Raw genomic sequence first — 18,431 nt, 5'->3', positions numbered from 1 at the left:
GCGAGCGGCACCACAGACACGCCACATCACAAGGCTGACTCTGTCCGTAAGTCAGGCTGCAGAGTTTCCAGCTGGACATCAGGGGGCAGGAAAGAATCCCACTGACTCAGCTCTGATGGAAACATCCCCCTCCTACCCCAACCTGGGGACGGCCCCCATCCCCACGATCCTGGGCTCCTCAAGGGGCTTCTGTGATGCCCAGAGAAGGCACTGGGATCCCCGTTTCCCCGTGCCACAACCCCCGCGAGAGCCTCACGAGGTCTGCGGAGGGCTGGTGGCCCTCGCCATCTGGACTCAGGTGGCACTGCTCTCCAGACTTTCCTCTGAGGTCCTGCTACCCGACTAGAGATCACTGTTCCCCCTCTTCTCTACACTTACATGGCTGTTTGAGGTCAAAGCCGCAGAAAAACTACAGAATGGCCGCAAAGGAAAAGCACCCTGCAAGATCAGGAATGTGGGAAGGGTCAGCTCAGGAAGCCCCCAGCGTGGCACCACCATGCAACCTGCCCTGACTGCAGCTCGCCCAAAGGCGCGCTGCGATGCACATTTTTCAGGGAACTCTAAAGACCTGGGAGTCTTCATGTGGGAGAGGAATCAGAGCAGTTATCTCTCTCTCTGTCTCTCCCTGCACCACAGGAGGCTGCCCAAGTTCAGGGTGTCCAGCTCTCTCTTCCTCTCTACCACGTAGCTTAGGCAGAGAGCAGGGACCAAACGAATGGGCTGATTCATTCCCCAGTGGTTTAGCAGTAATGAATCCACCTGCAAAGGAGGAAATATGGGTTCGAGCCCCAGGTCAGGAAGATCTCCTGGAGAAGGAAATGGCAACTCAGTCCAGTATTCTTGCCTGAGAAATCCCATGGACAGAGGAGCCTGGTGGGCTACAATCCACGGGGTCACAAGAGTCAGACGTGACTTAGCAACTAAACAGCAACAGCAGCAAGCAGGGACCAAATGAGAGAGAAGCAAGCAGCAAAGGAAGACAGGAGGGGCGTGGCAGATGAGAAGGCAGGAGGCAGGACTTCGGAGACAGCACCCACCAGCTCTGTCCTCTCCAGAGCCCGTCACAGTGGGACAGTCCGTCTTTGGGTAGGACACAGCTATCCACTCCCCTTGTGTGTGAGGAGCCAGCAGCCTCTAATCCCAGGGCCCCACAGTTGGGGAGGGGGGTGGGAGCCTGCTGCATCAGGATTGGCCCCACCCTACGCCCACAGCCCAGGTCCCCAGTAATGCGATAATTGGGTGGGATTTTCACTGAGAGAGAGGGGAAGTCCAGAAGAGGACGAGCTAACTCCCCAACCTGCCTCATTTTCTTCCCTCCTTCCCTCTGCAGGTGAGGGGGCACGGTGACTCAGAGGAGGGGTAGAAGGACCAGGCATGCGTAGACTCAATTGGACCCCACTGGCAGTGCCAGGAAAAGGCACCACTCCTTGAAAGAGAATGGCTCTCGCTCCAAATCCGCAGGACCCCACAAGCACCCTCTACAGATGGGGAAACCAAGGTGGATGGGCCAGCGTGTCATGGGTTATGGCCTGCCTGTAGTTCTCCAGTCCGTGCTAAACCTGTAGGGTCACCAATTGACTCTGCGCCCTGAGAAGCAGCCACATGCCAGCCAGAGGCCTCTCGGTGGAGCCGCACAGTCTGCGGATCACATGGTAAGGCAAGGCTCAGGGCTCTAGGGAGGCAGATGATCCGCGCGAACAGACAAGGCAGAAGAGCCTGGAGCTGGGATTTTTATTCACCATTCTCCTCTCGGTTGCAAAACAGTAGCGTGGATTCCTGCCCTCCTTTCTTCACAGTCATTGAGACTGACTGGGTCTCCTGCTAATACACCAAGTCGGGGAGGGAAGGGAAACTGGGAAGACCTCTTACTTGGATCTTCCTCTCCCCAAATAACTCTGGCTCCTGTCTCCCTGGGCTACAGATGAATATGCAAACAGAGCTTTGCAGTGGACTCCGAGCCAGAGAACTGGCTAGCCACTCTTTGTGACCTTGGATAAGTCACTTACCCTCTCTGGTCTTCCCTCTCCCCATCAGCAAAAATCATAAGGCTTACTCGAGTTGTCAGAAATCGCTTCTGGCTGAAGAAGCCAGCAGCCCTGGGCAGACTCCTCGGTCAGTGGTCCCAGAGCCTGGGCGCCAATCAGCTACACTGTTCCTGGGGCCCAGAAGCGCCAGGACTGCTGTTCCCTTCCTTAGTGGTGTGTGGGGAGAACGCGGAGCCCTCAACACCTGGACCCTAAACAGAGCTGGACTGTTTCCCAACAGCGACCTTCAGAAACGTGGCTGCACCCTAGATGCCCACCCAGCAGCTGTCCCCAGGCAGGCCTCGCCCTGTCCTGGCCGCTCGCCATTGGCCCAGCTCCCAGCAGAGCCGCAAGGCGCAGCTCAAGGAGCCCAGCCTCGGACGAACGGCCCCCCCAGTAAGGGGATGGACGAAATGCAGCCGCAGCCCAAGCACCTGAGGGCAAGGGGCAGAGCGCGCGACGACACAGGAGCAGGATCTGCAGCGGGACAGCGCGTCCCGCAGGGAGCGCGGGGCTCCAAACCTCAGGAGCCGTCCATGAGCCCTGAGGGGGCGCGGCCCGGGAGCGGAGGGGATACCTGCGGACTCTGCAACCTCTGTCCGGCCGCCGCCTGGCCAGCTGCCAGTCCGGCACCACGCAACCCTCGCAGCCGGCGGCCCCGCGCACCCCCGCACGCCCCTGGCACCCCCGCGCTCCCCGCGGCCGCGGGAGGGGCGGGCGCCGCGGCCGCCTCCGAGCTCGCTCCCCGGGCCCCGCCCGCCCCCTGCCTGCCCCGCCCCGGCCCCGGCCCCGGCGGGCGCCCCCCGCGGCGCTGCCCCGCCCCCGCCGTCCCGCGCTGCCCCGGGCCCCGGCCCGCCGCCCGGCTGCCGGCCCACCTGGCTCAGCGCCGCCCTCGGAGCCCGCGCACCCGCGCTCACCCGCGCACCCCGCGCACCCCGCGGCCGCAGGAGGGCCCAGCGCCGCCGCCCGCGAGCTCCCAGGGCCCGGCCCGCTCCGGCGCCCGCGCTCTCGGGGCGGACTCCCGGCCCTCCGAGATCTCCCGCCCGGCGATGGCCCCGCTCGGATATTTCATATTCCTCTACGGCCTGAAGCAAGCGCTGGGCAGCTACCCGATCTGGTGGTGAGTGAGCCTTCCTCACGTTCTCCCCGGCCTGTGCGCGTCCCCCCGTCGCCGTCCCCTCGGGCAGGGCCCCGCGGTGGCCCGGAGCCCGCGCTCTGCCCTGCCCTCCTGTTCCGCGGGTGGTTTGTTTTCCTTGGCGGCCACTTTCGACCTGTTCGGGCCGGGGCTGGGACGCGGGTGGCGGAGTTTCCGGGGACATTGATCTCTCGGGCATGGAGGCGCTCCCGGCGTCGGACGGGGCGAGCAGAGAGACTGCGAGAGGCAGAAACTGGACCCACACGGGGGGCACGAACGCTTGGGCAGCCCGAGGTCAGGAGAAGCCAGGAGTGCGAGCTGGGCGAGGGCGATCCGCCTGAGACTTTCCTTAAGGACATGTCTTACACACCACACGCGCGCACACACACCTTAAAGCAAAGTCAGTGAGACAAGACCGAACAGCTCGAAGCAGCGTAGTTACGTAAAGACTGCGGGGACCCGGCCGGGAGTGGCGGGCGCAGCGCGGCCAGCACCTGGCCCTGCTGCGTCTTCCTGCTGCGGTCCCCACCGAGATGTAAGAAGGGGCTTCGGGAGAGGTAACGAGGGAGAGAGCATCGAGTTTGAGGGCTCCCTAGTGAGAGGCTCCGCAAACCCACATCCGAGACGTCTTCCACCCCAGACAGGACGCCTTCCCGTGAAACCCTCCTAAACCTGGTGATGGAAGGGCAGATGAACCAAGATAAGGTCCTGAGGGTCTGCAGCTCAAATCCCGAGGGGAGGACGGAAGCTGCTCCGGTAGAGGCCCCACAGGCAAGCGTCACTTCAGCTCCCCAGGGGAGAGGGCAGGGGCTCTCTGAGATGCCCAAGATTTGACGAACACGGCCGGGCGAAATAAGGGAGCCGAGGGGCCTGAACGCGCCGCTGGAGGAGACCCAGATCAGAGACAAGCCTTCACACACACACACACACACACACACACACACCCCCCAGGAACTCTCTCCGACGGCTTGCCTGGAATTATAATAATTACGCCGAGGGGAAGTTGGGGCGGGGGGAGACTGAGTGAGCCGAAGTACATCTAATCCGATAATAATTTTTCTCTTCGAGATTGTTCAGGAGCGGGGGCGCCCTGGGTGTGGGGCGCGGGTCCAGGCGCAGCCTGGCGGGACGGGGCGGGGCTCAAGAAGGAGGCACCGGCGGGTACGAGGGCTTGGGAGAGGTGGTTGGGAGAGGTGGCGGGGCGGCGGGGACGTGTTGCGGAGACCCCGGCGCGTCCCGCACCCGCGCGGCGCCTGCAGCTCCTGGCTGCGGCGGGCGTGCCTACGAACGCGGGGACACTGACTCCGGGGGAAGCAGGGAAGCGCGTCGGAGAGAGCCCTCGGCCGCCTGCTGCCGCGGGGGCCTCTAATTAGAACCCGCCGCCTCTGCATTCCTGGGCGCTAGAGGAAGCGCCTTCGCCCCCGCGCTTCTTCCAGAAAGAAGGGCCCTGTCACCAGCCTCTGGCCACCCAACGCCGTTGAATGTTTGTCCTCTCGGCCCTGAACGTCCCTGGCCTTGCTCCCCTCAACACACCTAAGCCACCCCTTCCGCCTGGGCCAGACGTGTTCCATCTGAAAGATCCTGGGGCTTGCTTGGTGCTTCCGGCATTCTCCAGGTGAGTGGGGAGGGGCGTCCTGTCGCCACCCCTCCCTTTCAATGGCCCACCCAATCAAGAGTCTAGCGCAACTCTAACCCCCAAGGGAAGAGCGTGCCGTGGAATCGCCCCCCGCCCCACTTTGCTCTCCATAGGATTCTCGCACTCAGTGGTTCTCTTGTTTCTTGAGAAGCATCTTTAGGGGCCACAACCTCAGGGCTCATTGAGGACCAGCGCTTTTCTCTCTTCCTTCCCTCTGCCCCCAGGCCATCTGGACACAGCAAGGATGTGGTCTCTCCACGGTGCCCATGAGCATAATGAAAAGGAGGGCTCACAAAGAAAGAAATGGTGTTTAACAGCAGCAGGAAGGCTCTCTATCTTCATATCCAACCTAATGGAGTTTCCCACAGGTGGCTCCTTCTTTTTCTTGCCCACCCCCTCTCCTGCTTCCCCACCCCTCAGTGAAGCATTGGAGTAAGGGGGACTCTCTCTTTATAACTTCTCACCTTCACACTCAGCCTCCCTAGTTGGTATTCCGTTTCACCTTCCCTCCCCAAAATGAAGTCACCGCTCTCATCACTTCTCCCCACCCCACCCCCAACTCTTGCATATGAAAGTGAAAGTGACAGGGACTTCCTCACCTGGAGAAACAAGGAAAGAGCCCAAATTGGGAGTAATTAGGCTTTGAAGTTGGTGTAGTCTTGGTGGGAGGGTGGAAGGGGAGGAGGAGGTGGCGCTGCATCCCGTGGGGATTTAAAGAGCCAACCGCCTCCCCAGGACCATCTCGGAAGTGTCCTTCACCCTAGATGTTCAAGGTCCAAAGACAGATCCCAGCAGAGACACAGAGAGACAGCCCTAAGGCCAGAATGTTGAAAGTTGCAGAGATCTCCAAGAACGTGTGTTCTGGTCTCCTCATGTGACAGAGGGGTCCGGAGAAGGGACCTGGGAGGTGACAGAACCCAGGCCTGGGCACCTGATCCCAGAGGCCAGCCAGCAGCATCCCACGGGGCCATGTACTGCAGACCTACGAGGAGGCGCCAGCCCCTTCCCCCTCACTCCCCTGATCCAGACTGAATTCTTGTTTAATTAGAATTGATCAGAAAGATCTGTGTGAATACAGAACCGGCATCATGGTCAAGGGGAACACACAGAAACCTTGAACTATACTCAGCACACAGCTGATGATGTGCTACAGGCACCTGCCGCCCACTTCACATGTCTGGGCTGATGGCATCTTGGGATCCCCTCCCCTCCCCTGGGGCTGACCCTGGAGGTCAGCCTGTTTTCTCCCCTGCCCCCTCCCCACAAAGCCAGGCCCCTTCATCTCCTGCACCAGACTGCAATGCCGCATCCCACCCACCACCTTCTGCCTCTGTTCTCACCTCCCTTGCACCCTCCCCTCTAGCCCTCCTGGAGTTCCAGCAGCAGTGTCTACCTGCACAGAGAGCCTGGCCCTCCTTGTCCTGCCGGTTCCCCTTTCCTGCCATCCAGCACCCCACCAGTCTCTGCTGTACCTGGAGACACCTCACTCCCCAGCACTGAGTGGTACCTGGAGTGGATGTCAGCCCAGCTGACCCCGGAAATTCCCCGTGAGGCCGCGTCCAGTCTTCTCCCACCCCTGAGCCAGCTCAGCAGCCTGAGACGGACTCCAGTGCAGTGTTCTCGCTTCTCCCGACTCTCGACTCTCGCTGCTTCTCCACCCTCCTCCCTAGCCCACCGCACCCCACACTTGTTTGTATGCAGACACCCTGCTCTGAGCATGTATCCAGACCCTAAGGAATGCCAGCTTGGCCATCACCCCTCCACACACTGTAGAACTTTCTCTCTGTACAACCTTCCCTGGTGTTGGCGCTAACTGGTTCTTCACACACAGGGGTCTTCTCGGTCCCAGGCGGAACACAGGCTTCCCCCGTGGACCCTGATGTTTGTGGGGTACAAGTGCCTGTGATATTCGGGGAGAATGAAAGAGAGCTCTAAAGGCGCTATGTGGGACCCGCAGACTCAAAGGGTGTGTGGGTGAGAGTGAGGAGGAGGGGAAGGGAGAGATGAGCAGTCACACAGAGGAGGAGGTTGCTTGTGTCAGACGACACGGGACCTGGGAGGGCTGAGCAAGGCTCGGAGGCTTCTCAGCTGGGAAAGGCCCGAGCAAGCCAGACTCCCTGAGCTGCTGTTCCTCCGTGAGCCTGCCCCGCTGCGGGCCCCTCCCCAGGGCCGCCCTGTCCCTCCTCCCGATTCTTCCTTCTCACCTCACCCTGTTTGCTCCTCTGTGTGTGTGTGTGCGCGCCCGCGCGCCTCTCTACCTCTCTGTCTCTCTGTCTCTCTGTGTGTCTGTCTGTCCTCATCTCTCTCTCTGTCTATATTTGTCCCTCTGAATCTCTGTGTTTGCCTCTGTTTCTCTCTTTTCTGGTCTCTGTGTCTGTCCCTCTCTGTCTCTCTGCCTCTCCCTGCAGCCCTGAGGCTGGTGATGGTACCAGCTAGCCTATGAAACTAGAGAAATCCAGATGCCAGTTCAACACCCTTGATGTTATAAGATCTCAGGGTACTGGGAACGATGTTCCTCCACAGAACCACCAATGGACATCCTTTTATTGAAGAGCAATGTTAGAAATGACCATAGGTAAAATACGTATGACCAGAAATCTTGTTTTATATCACCAAGTTGAATATGCATCATCTTGATCCCTTGAAAGCCCACCATGGAACTCACTCCTTCCAGAATGCAAAAGCATCACCCACCTCTCACATCCAGCTTAATGCGACTTGGCCACCTACACACTCGGGACTCTGTCTGGGACTCAGATGGGGCAGCTTCTCCCACGCTAGCTAACCCTGCATTTCACTGGGCTTCTTGTCATCTTTTTAAATGATTCTGTTTTATTTGCACAAATCTCCTAGAATTCTCTGTGACAGCGAAGAGGGTGAGTAAATACAATCAAGGAGGAATACAGTCTGGAGAGGCTATAAAATCACACTTTTCACGGAGGGTCTCACTTACAAATCTCCAGCCTGGAAGGACGGAAGTTGCCTTGTTCCAGAGGGGCTCTGCCACCATCGTGCAGGCCAGGACAGGGAAGGCAGGGTATGGGTATACCTCCTGTCCCTGAAAGTGTCGGTATATCCAAACTGTAGACCAGAGCCCATCCATGCATGGTTGTTCATGAAGAAATAAGAACAGAAGTTGAAAATAGGTGTTCAGGAAGAATCATGACAGTTTAAAAAATGTGTTATGTATTATTTTAGCAGACTTTTAACGTAATTTGTAATAATGGATTAGGAATTTAAAAAACCCCATACCCAAGTTCTGTAGCTAGTTTGAGAAGCTGAAGCCCCAACAACAGGCAGCTTCTGCCATGCCCAGGTCAAAGATCACTCCCCTTGAGGCTCCATCACCCAACACTTGTCATTTGCATTTTTGAGCCAAGTCTTAGAGTTTGTATTTACCCCTTTCAAGTGCAATTGAAGGACTGGAGCCTCCTGTTGTTGAGAAGTGTTGGGGGAACACCCCACTGCAGTTTGGTGTGTGAGAAGCTGTTGGGCAAGGAGTCCTGGACTTCTGTGTGGCTCCAGCAAACCCTGGGAGCACAGGCTATAGGTAGCCAGAAGGCAGATTTTGGTTCAGTATAGGAAAGGCTTCCTGAGTCTGAGAGTAGTGGTAGTGAGCTGCCCATCCACGAAGGGGCAGAAGAAGAGGCTGAGGAAGGAACAGCCTGCCTTGGTTGGGGGGTGGGGGTGGGGGCTTCCCATAGACACTACAGCGGCTGAGAATCCAAGGTTTACAAGACCCAGCTCCTCCCCCTCCCCGCTCAGCACTGCAGTCCTCCTGGTAAGTTCCCTAAACTCCACTAGGCACAGTGGGGATAGTTCACAGTTACACAGTGATCAGTGAGCCCAGCCTGGCATGCCTTTGCCCCCCACACCCCGGCAGCATGCCCTCCCCTCCCAGTGCCCCTGCATCCCATCTCACTTCCTGCAGCCTTGCTCAGCTGATCCCAGATCTGACTCCTCACTCCCTGCCAGACTGGGCTGGATGCTGTAGGGTAACATGAAGAGGTGGAGAATAAGGCTCTGACTCTGGCCGGGCTGCCTGATCCCTGTGAAACCTGCCCTCCCCCCCCCCCGCCCCCCCGACCTCCCGCCTTTGTGGAATTGTCATAAGAGCGGCACCTATATCACCAGGCTGTGAGATCCTACGGGGTATGTGTTACTCTTCCCCCCAACCTTGGCCCTTCACCCCCCATAGCTCTTAGATAAGACTTTGTTGAACAAGTGAATGAAGGAATAAATGGGTGGAATATTTCCTATGAAAAACAGAAACTGCATTGGGTAGCCTGTGCTTGGGGACATGAAAACATAGCTGACTGTTTTCACAACCCCCTCGACTGAACCCCTGGCTCTGGGGCTGGGTCCCCCGCCATGTACCAGGCCAGCTCTGCCTCGGTCTCCCTCCCAGTCTCTCCAGGTGACACCCTGGAGGTGTCTCACACTTTGGTGCTTCCACATTCCTTCCCCAACGAAACGTGCCGCTGCCGCCCAGGGAAGCGGGCAAATGCATGGCCGCGGGCACGGGAGCCTCTGCCCGCCTGCTGGGACTTGCGCAAAGTATGTGTCAGTAATCCCGGCTCGGCCCGGTGGGGCAGGAGAGGGTGCTGGGAGGGCTGCAGGCAGGGCCACGCAGCCCAGGAGCTGGGAAGAGGTGGCCCCCGACACCAGGGATCCAGGTCTCGGGACGCCCCTCCTTATGGGCCCTCCCATTGCCGAAAGTGCTCCAGCTGCTGGGGAGGGGTCTTCCAGGCGAGAGAGAGAGAGCCAGAAGGCACGTGGGTCCCTCTGGGAGATGTCATAGTGGGTAGGGAGAGAAGGCAAAATCTGGAATGCCTTGGGGCAAATGAGCACCCTCGGGGGAGTCTGGGTCCTATGAGCCTCCTGAACAGCTCCATCTAGAAAGGACAGAGCCTACCCATCAAGCTGGGTAGCCATCAACCCACAAGGCAACCAGCCCATATTCAAGGCCTCCAGGCTGAGGATAAGCACCTGGTCCAGTCATAGAAAGGCCCTAACCTTAGAAGACAGCAGTTTAAAATGGGACAGCCACTCTGGAATTCTCATGAGTTACGAGGAAAGTCCTTGGGACCAACCACGGTCCTTCTCCGCAGAGGCCCTACAGGCAGAGTGGGCAACAGGGGCCCCCAGATGAGGAATGAGCAGAGATCTGTGCCCTCGAAGGACAAGAGAAAGTGTGGCCGTGCTCTCTGGGGGGTGGCCCCTTGTGGCCCACATGTGGGAGGCTGGGCAGGAGGAGTGGCAAGCTTCAGCGGGGTACAGAGAGGGCGGCTAGGAGCGCTGAGAGCCCAGAGCGCTTCCTGGAGAGGTGACCCTGGGTGCTGTGTGGATAGAATGTGCCCCACCCACCCCCAAGGAGTGAATGAACCCGCCGTGCCTATGACTCACTTCCCCTCCAGAAGCCTCTGATAGAATGTGGCCCACCACCTCCTTGGACAGATGGAGAAACTGAGGCCCAGGAAAGAAGGGCAAGAACAGTTCATTCAGTGAATAACAAGAGGTGATGATCACATCCTTTCCCCTAGACCCAGCCAAGCCCTCCTCCCCAAAGAGCCCTTCTCTCTTTGAGAACTGCTGTGAGGCCCCAGCTCTCAGCACACAGCCATGGCAAGGGCAGAGCTGTGCCCACACTGCACAGGTACCCTGTGTTTGCTGATCCTGCAAAAAGAAATCAAACCAGAACTCTAGAGACCTGAGATTCTGTGACTCCATTCTGAGCTGTCAGGTAATGGTGCACAAGCGTTTAGGCGCCCTGATTGCGGGTCCACCGCCAAAGGACCCAGGCAGGGACAGCGGGCAGAGGGGGTCTGCTCCAGGTCCTGCCTTTGCCCTCAGCCTCTGTCCATGAGACGTGGCTTCTGTCCTCGGGTCTCACGGCACATTTACAGTAAACTCCACTTGAGTGAAGGCCATCAGCCCAGGGGAGCAAAGCTGGCCCAGACGGGGTCCTGAGTGGCCTCCTTCCCCTACAAGTCACAGCCAGTGCCTCTCCTCTATCTTGAGTAAGACTGTCTGGCAACGCGCCTGGCCTTTCAACAGTGCAACTGTGCAGTCCTCAACAGGAGCGAACAGGGGCAGAGGAAGAAAAACCATTAGTGCTTTTCGGCAGCAGGCGTGGCTCACCTGGCCCCAGCCATAGGCTGGAGCTGGGGTCTAGGGGCCAGTTTGCAAACTGCACAAGTGTGTTCTCTGGGTTGAAAATGATGCCCTCATCCGCAAACAAATTATTACTAAAAATTAACCAAATAGTAGCATTCACAAAACCCTGGAAAACAAACAAGCTCTTCATCTTACCAACTTAAAAAAGGCATTTTCTCACTTTAGGTTCTTCTCATTTCGCTTACACGTTTTTCATGATCATAATAACAGTGTGCAGAGAAGACTATGTTCTGTTTTTTAAGGCTTACCATCTTCCACTAAATGTTTTGCGTTTGTGGGACCTTCTCAGCGGTGGTGCTAGCAGCTCCTCGGGCTTGGGGTGTGGGTGTGCTGTAATCTCCTTGCCTGACCATTGCCCCTTTCTGCTGTATGGGCGGCCCTGCAAGGAGAATCTCTCCCGAACGGGAACCGAGGGTAGAGGCTCAGGCCTCAGAGAGGGATCCTCCCCGTATCTGCGGGGAAGGGATGCATTCAGTTTGGGACAGTCTGATTTTGAGGGGCCTTTGAGACAGCAGATGGGCATTTAAGATTCCAGCTCCCAGCCAGGGGGTGGCTGACAGTGGGGATGCAGGCACTTCAGGGTTGGCAGTAAGAAGGGAAATGGAACAGATTCCTCATGGGTGAATCATGGTGGCCAGGCGCCGGGTGAAGGAAATGGGCGCAGTGAGTGCAGACTAGCGGGGGCCCCATGCCCTGCTGGTTCCCAGGAGGAGGGCAGCGCACCCCCTCCTGTCTGGCTTTCCCTGGGGCCACAGGACACAGGTTTTGTCCATCAGGGCAGGGCCGTTGACACCTGAAGTCATCATTGGCTAGAACATCCTGCACTGGCAATGGCCGTGAGGAGGAAGAGATCGCGCGAGACAAGGTCAGGACCTCATAATGACCTAGATACACGGGCCAGAGGGTAAATGAGGGGGAGACTGAAAAATTAACCTGAAGCCCCAGACACCCAGGTAAGAACTCAGAGTGGGTTCCTGGGAGATAAATGAGACCTCGTCCATGCTTGTGACCCCTCCAGAGAGCCCCTCTCAGCAAGACCCTGAGTTCGCCTCCTCTGGGTTTGGAAAATTCTGAGAGAGCTGGGAATACCAGACCACCTGACCTGCCTCTTGAGAAATCTGTATGCAGGCCAGGAAGCAACAGTTAGAACTGGACATGGAACAACAGACTGGTTCCAAATAGGAAAAGGAGTACGTCAAAGCTGTATATCGTCACCCTGCTTATTTAATTTATATGCAGAGTACGTCATGAGAAACTCTGGGCTGGAGGAAGCACAAGCTGGAATCAAGATTGCCAGGAGAAATGTCAATAACCTCAGATATGCAGATGACACCACCCTTATGGCAGAAAGTGAAGAAAAACTAAAGAGCCTCTTGATGAAAGTGAAAGAGGAGAGTGAAAAAGTTGGCTTAAAGCTCAACATTCAGAAAACTAAGATCATGGCATCCAGTCTCATCACTTCATGGGAAATAGATGGGGAAACAGTAGAAACAGTGTCAGACTTTATTTGGGGGGGCTCCAAAATCACTGCAGATGGTGACTGCAGCCATGAAATTAAAAGATGCTTACTCCTTGGAAGAAAAGCTATGACCAACTTAGACAGGATATTAAAAAGCAGAAACATTACTTTGCCAACAAAGGTCCATCTAGTCAATGCTATGGTTTTTCCAGTGGTCATGTATGGATGTGAGAGTTGGACTGTGAAGAAAGCTGACTGCCGAAGAATTGATGCTTTTGAACTGTGGTGTTGGAGAAGACTCTTGAGAGTTGCTTGAATATCAAGGAGATCCAACCAGTCCATCCTAAAGGAAATCAGTCCTGAATATTCATTGGAAGGACTGATGCTGAAGCTGAAACTCCAATACTTTGGCCACCTGATGTGAAGAGCTGACTCATTTGAAAAGACCCTGATGCTGGGAAAGATTGAAGGCAGGAACAGAAGGGGACAACAGAGGATGAGATGGTTGGATGGCATCACCAACTCAATGGACATGAGTTTGAGTAAATTCTGAGAGTTGGTGATGGACAGGGAGGCCTTGTGTGCTGCAGTCCATGGGGTCGCAAAGAGTTGGACATGACTGAGTGACTGAACTGGACTGAACTGGGTTTGGAAATGGGCAGTCAGTGCCCTGCCTCAACGTCATCTGTCCCACCACACCACTTCAGGAATGTTCACCGTTGTTGCTTCCTTCTTCTGTCACCACCTGGCTCTTTTTAGGATTCTCACTACTCCCAGATGAGAGTTGGGGTCTGGCTCCTGGTGATCTCACTTATGGCAGGCTCTGCGATACTAGGCTGGAGAGGAGCAAGTGGCCAGCCCCATGGAGACAGATGGGGCTCTGGAGGGCGGGGACACACTTCCTGGCCCCACTCCTGAGCCTGGCTGAGCATGCTCTCCCCTGCCACTATAATGGAACTCACGTCCTCAGAGAGCAGCACTAGAAGTTGCTGGAAGCCTTGGGATTTAGAAGCAAAAATCAAAGGAAACCTTGACTGCCAGACCAAAGGGTTTGGACTTGAAGCCTCAGGAGGCTCCCTGGACTCAAAATCCTGGGACTCAAAGTTAGGCTAACCTTCAGTGATCCCAGAATCAGTGGTTTTCAAACGTGAGCAAGAGAGAGAAGCCCCTGAAGGGCCTGTCAAAGCAGGGCACTGGCCCCGAGGCTCTGATTCAGCAGGTCCAGGGCAGCACTGCTGGGGAGCTTGCACTTCTGACAGGTTCCGTGGCACACATGCTGCCAGCCCAGGGCCACCCTAAGAGTGCCCAGCTCTGCCTCCAGCTGCCTAGTGTGTTGGCTGGGAAACCAAGGTGCAAAGGCCCCAGCAACAGGCAGAGTGGACCAGCCAGGGGGCAGATGGGAGCCACCACGCGCGTTGCCCCTCAGTGACCGTTTCATGCTAGAAACAGTGTCATATCAAATGCAGGAGCTCCACAGTGTTCTTTGTCTCTGGGATTAGTGGCTTCTGTGTGGGGTCTGTTCATAAATATGACATTTACCTTACTCTCTGTCATAAACTGCGTGTCCATGTTCCCCCAGATTTATACGTTGATCCCCCAAGCCCTCAGTGTGATGGTATTAGGAGGTGGGGCCTCTGGGAGGTAACTGGGGTTAGATGAGGTCATGAAGGTGGAGTCCCCATGATGGAAATAGTTTCCTTAAAAGAAGAAGACAAGACATCAGAGTTCTCTGTCTGCTGTATGAGGGCACAGCAAGAAGCTGGCCATCTGTGAACCCGGAGCCCCTCGCCAGAACCCCATCACATCCACACCCTCACCTGAGGACAGTGAGAAACAAATGGTCGCTGTTTCAGCCACCCAGTCTATGCTGTTTGCTGTGGTGGCCTACGCTCACCAAGATAACTGTTCATAAATGTTATCTTTCATGTACTGGTATTTAACATGTTTTAAGAGCGTAATATGTTTTAAGAGCAAATTTGGAAAACTCAGGAGTGGCCACAGGACTGGAAAAGGTCAGTTTTCATTCCAGTCCCAAAGAAAGGCAATGCCAAAGAATGCTCAAACTACCACACAATTGCACTCATCTCACATGCTAGTAAAGTAATGCTCAAAATTCTCCAAGCCAGGCTTCAGCAATACGTGAACCATGAACTCCCTGATGTTCACACTGGTTTTAGAAAAGGCAGAGGAACCAGAGATCAAATTGCCAACATCTGCTGGATCATCAAAAAAGCAAGATAGTTCCAGAAAAACATCTATTTCTGCTTTATTGACTATGCCAAGACCTTTGACTGTGTGGATCACAATAAACTATGGAAAATTCTGAAAGAGATGGGAATACCAGACCATTTGACCTGCCTCTTGAGAAATCTGTATGCAGGTCAGGAAGCAACAGTTAGAACTGGACATGGAACAACAGACTGGTTCCAAATAGGAAAAGGAGTACGTCAAGGCTGTATATTGTCACCCTGCTTATTTAACTTATATGCAGAGTACATCATGAGAAACGCTGGACTGGAGGAAGCACAAGCTGGAATCAAGATTGCCGGGAGAAATGGCAATAACCTCAGATATGCAGATGACACCACCTTTATGGCAGAAAGTGAAGAAGAACTAAAAAGCCTCTTGATGAAAGTGAAAGAGGAGAGTGAAAAAGTTGGCTTAAGGCTCAACATTCAGAAAACGAAGATCATGGCATCGGTCCCATCACTCCATGGGAAATAGATGGGGAAACAGTAGAAACAGTGTCAGATTTTATTTTGGGGGGCTCCAAAATCACTGCAGATGGTGATTGCAGCCATGAAATTAAAAGACACTTACTCCTTGGAAGAAAAGTTATGACCAACCTAGATAGTATATTCAAAAACAGAGACATTACTTTGCCGACTAAGGTCCATCTAGTCAAGGCTATGGTTTTTCCTGTGGTCATGTTTGGATGTGAAAGTTGGACTGTGAAGAAAGCTGAGTGCTGAAGAATTGATGCATTTGAACTGTGGTGTTGGAGAAGAGTCTTGGGAGTCCCTTGGACTGCAAGGAGATCCAACCAGTCCATTCTGAAGGAGATCAACCCTGGGATTTCTTTGGAAGGAATGATGCTGAAGCTGAAGCTCCAGTACTTTGGCCACCTCATGCGAAGAGTTGACTCATTGGAAAAGACCCTGATGCTGGGAGGGATTGGGGGCAGGAGAAGAAGGGGACAACAGAGGATGAGATGGCTGGATGGCATCACGGACTCGATGAACGTGAGTCTGAGTGAAATCTGGGAGTTGGTGACGGACAGGGAGGCCTGGCGTGCTGCGATTCATGGGGTCGCAAAGAGTCAGACACGACTGAGCGACTGAACTGAACTGAACTGAAGAGCGTAATAGCATACTGGAAAGGGGAAACCAACGTGCCAAAACCCTATCCGGCCAAATTAACTCATTGATGTTGGTCAGGTGTTTTTCTCTACCCCCAGCTTCTTGGTCCAGGAGATTCCCTGGGGTTCCACCGACCAGGCTGCATAGGTTGGAGAGACTCGTATAGTAGGCAGGGCCAGGCACAGGACCACACAGGTGATGCTGGTGGGGCAGGTGGGCCAGATAAGCAGTTTGGCTTATGGAGGAAGAAAAGATTCCAGGGGCTTGAAAAGAAGAAGCAATCAGCCTCCAGCAGAGTGGTAGTGGGTCTCTGAGGAGGGGTGGAGTTGGGGACAGAGGCAGAGGAAGGGAAGAGCTGTCTAAAGGTTGTGGTGACCAGCCCTTGAAGGCGGCAGTGGCTTGAATCTGGAGGGGCTGCCTCCCTGTGAGGTTCTGTTCCTCCAGGCCTGCGCAGCTTTGAGGGCAAGAGAAAAGAGCCAGCGTGAGCAGAGGAGACAGATGGGGAATATTTAGTCTTTGCTGAGAAACAAACGACCAGAGTTACGGCTTCACACAGCACCTGTGCGTTAGTTCACAGCTCTGCAGGTCAGAGATCTTGGTGGTTTGCCTGGGTTTTCTACTCGTAGTGTCTAGAGGCCAAAATCAGAGTGTTGGCCATTCTGGCAACAAATTTTCTCCCGACCTCACCCAGCTGTCAAATTCTGGTCCGTGCGGTCTCCATGTTCTCGCAGCTGTCTGCCAGGGTGGTTCTCAGCTCCTCGAGGCGACTTTCTGGTCTCGGATTGCAGTACCTTCATCTCAGAGCCAGCAACAGCTTCAGACGCTGTTGATGTCCCTGACTTCTGCTACCAGGTGAAGGCTCTGCTTTGAAAGCAGGCTTGTGGTTAGATGAACCCGCATTGGTGGCCCTGGTTTGTGTCTGCTTTCCACTGCGTGTCTTGCAGACATAGTAAGTGTACTCTGCCTGTGTTCGCAGTCCCAGGCAGGAAGGTGGGCACTCTTGAGGCCTTGTGAGCATCTGGACTTGCTGGGTAGGAGAGCAGGAGAGCAACCACCTCCTTCAAGGTGTGCACAGCCGCTCTCTGTCCCATCCCCTCAAACCACATGTGTGTGTGCTAAGTGGCTTCATTCATGTCCAACTCTTTGTGACCCTATGGACCATAGCCCACCAGTCTCCTCTGTCCAGGGGATTCTTCACGCAAGAATACTGGAGTGGGTTGCCATGCCCCCCTCCAGGGGATCTTCCTGACCCAGGGATCGAACCCATGTCTCTTATGTCTCCTGTGTTTGCAAACAGGGTCTTTACCACTAACACCACCTGAGAAGCTCAAACCACATGTCCCTTCCCAGATGCTCCTGAGCTATCTCCCTCTGGCCGCCAGTCTGCTAAGACAAGAAAATAACATCTTTATTTGTACCCACCACTAAGTGCAGTCAAACTCACCTTCAGTTATGAATGGAGGTGACAAACTGCAACAGCCTTTGTGGTTTTCTGAGATGCTATCACCAGGGGAAAGCAGACACTTTCATCTCAGAAGATGGCGGCAGTTGGTGCAGAGATTACAACATGTCTCTAGCCCAGGATCTGATGCAGGAGTCCCGGCTGCATTTGCTGTTATTGCATTCCGTGTGCTCTGAGAGCTTGGGGAGCACAGAGCACTGAGGTGGCAGCGCCCTGCAGCAGCAGCACTGTTCAGCTTACAGCATCCCTCTCCCACTAGTCTCTAGTTCCTGGAGAGACCCTTAAACGGGACAGTGCATGGTTGTTCCTGGGGTCTGGGGCCCAGAGTCCTGGTGGATGCTGCTCCCCACCAACCTGTCCAGCCCCCGGCCCCAGGTCAATGCACCTTCCACTTTCTCCCAGAAGTATTAACTGACTGAGGGTACCTACCTCCTCCTCAGATTAGAAATTTGAGTCTTGGGAGCGTTGAGAAGATAGCACGTGTCCAGTTGGGAGTTTTCTTCCAGCTTTATGGAGAGATAGTTGACATATAACATTGTGTAAGGTTAAGGTATACAATGCAATTATCTGACGTATGTCCACGTAATAATGATGTATATATTGCAACGTGATTACCACAGTAAGGTTAGTGAATACACGTTGTATATTCAATACAAATTTTTATGAACCAATTTATCCTTGAAGGCTCACCCAAAATTCAGTGGCATCAGTTGGGCCCCTGTGACCCTTCTCTGCCTCCTTTCTCCCAGACAGAGACTCCTTCCATGTCTGACAGCACCCCCCAACTTTCTGCCCTACATGGGCAGGGTCTGCATCACCAGGATTCTCTTGGTCGCCTAGCTCTGGGACAGAGGAATCTTTCTGGAAATAATTCAAGGAACTTAAGGGACCATCAGGTCTACGGTGGGTGGAAGAGGGATCCAGCTGGGATTGGTGGAGGCCAGAACAGGGGCATGGCCCTCTGGGCTGGGAGCTGGCTGCCAGCACTCTGGCCTTGCTTGGGGAGTGGTAATATGGGTCCTGAATGGGAAGAGGGCCCGGAGAAGGCAGGCGCGGGGTGCTAACTCAGCACCGCAAGCTTGGGACAAGCCTGGGGAGAAGCCATGACCTCGGGAGCCCCACTCTGCTTTCCCCTGGCAGGATGGGGAGAGGTGGGGAGGGCCCAGGTGGGGACAGGCT

At 55.2% G+C, this 18,431-nt stretch overlaps 1 protein-coding gene across 1 annotated transcript in view; it reads left to right on the top strand.

The window, feature by feature from the left end:
• Window positions 1-3,073: 3,073 nt before the first annotated feature.
• WNT3A (Wnt family member 3A) overlaps window positions 3,074-18,431 on the top strand; it is a 73,918-nt gene continuing 58,560 nt past the window's right edge. The window contains exon 1 of the mRNA XM_052643969.1: window positions 3,074-3,144. Coding sequence (XP_052499929.1) covers window positions 3,074-3,144 — 71 coding nt within the window. The remainder of the gene's footprint in view (window positions 3,145-18,431) is intronic.

The sequence above is a fragment of the Budorcas taxicolor genome, chromosome 7 (assembly GCF_023091745.1).
Source record: "Budorcas taxicolor isolate Tak-1 chromosome 7, Takin1.1, whole genome shotgun sequence".
Classification (NCBI taxonomy): Eukaryota; Metazoa; Chordata; class Mammalia; order Artiodactyla; family Bovidae; genus Budorcas; species Budorcas taxicolor.
This window is presented reverse-complemented; position numbering and strand designations above follow the sequence as displayed.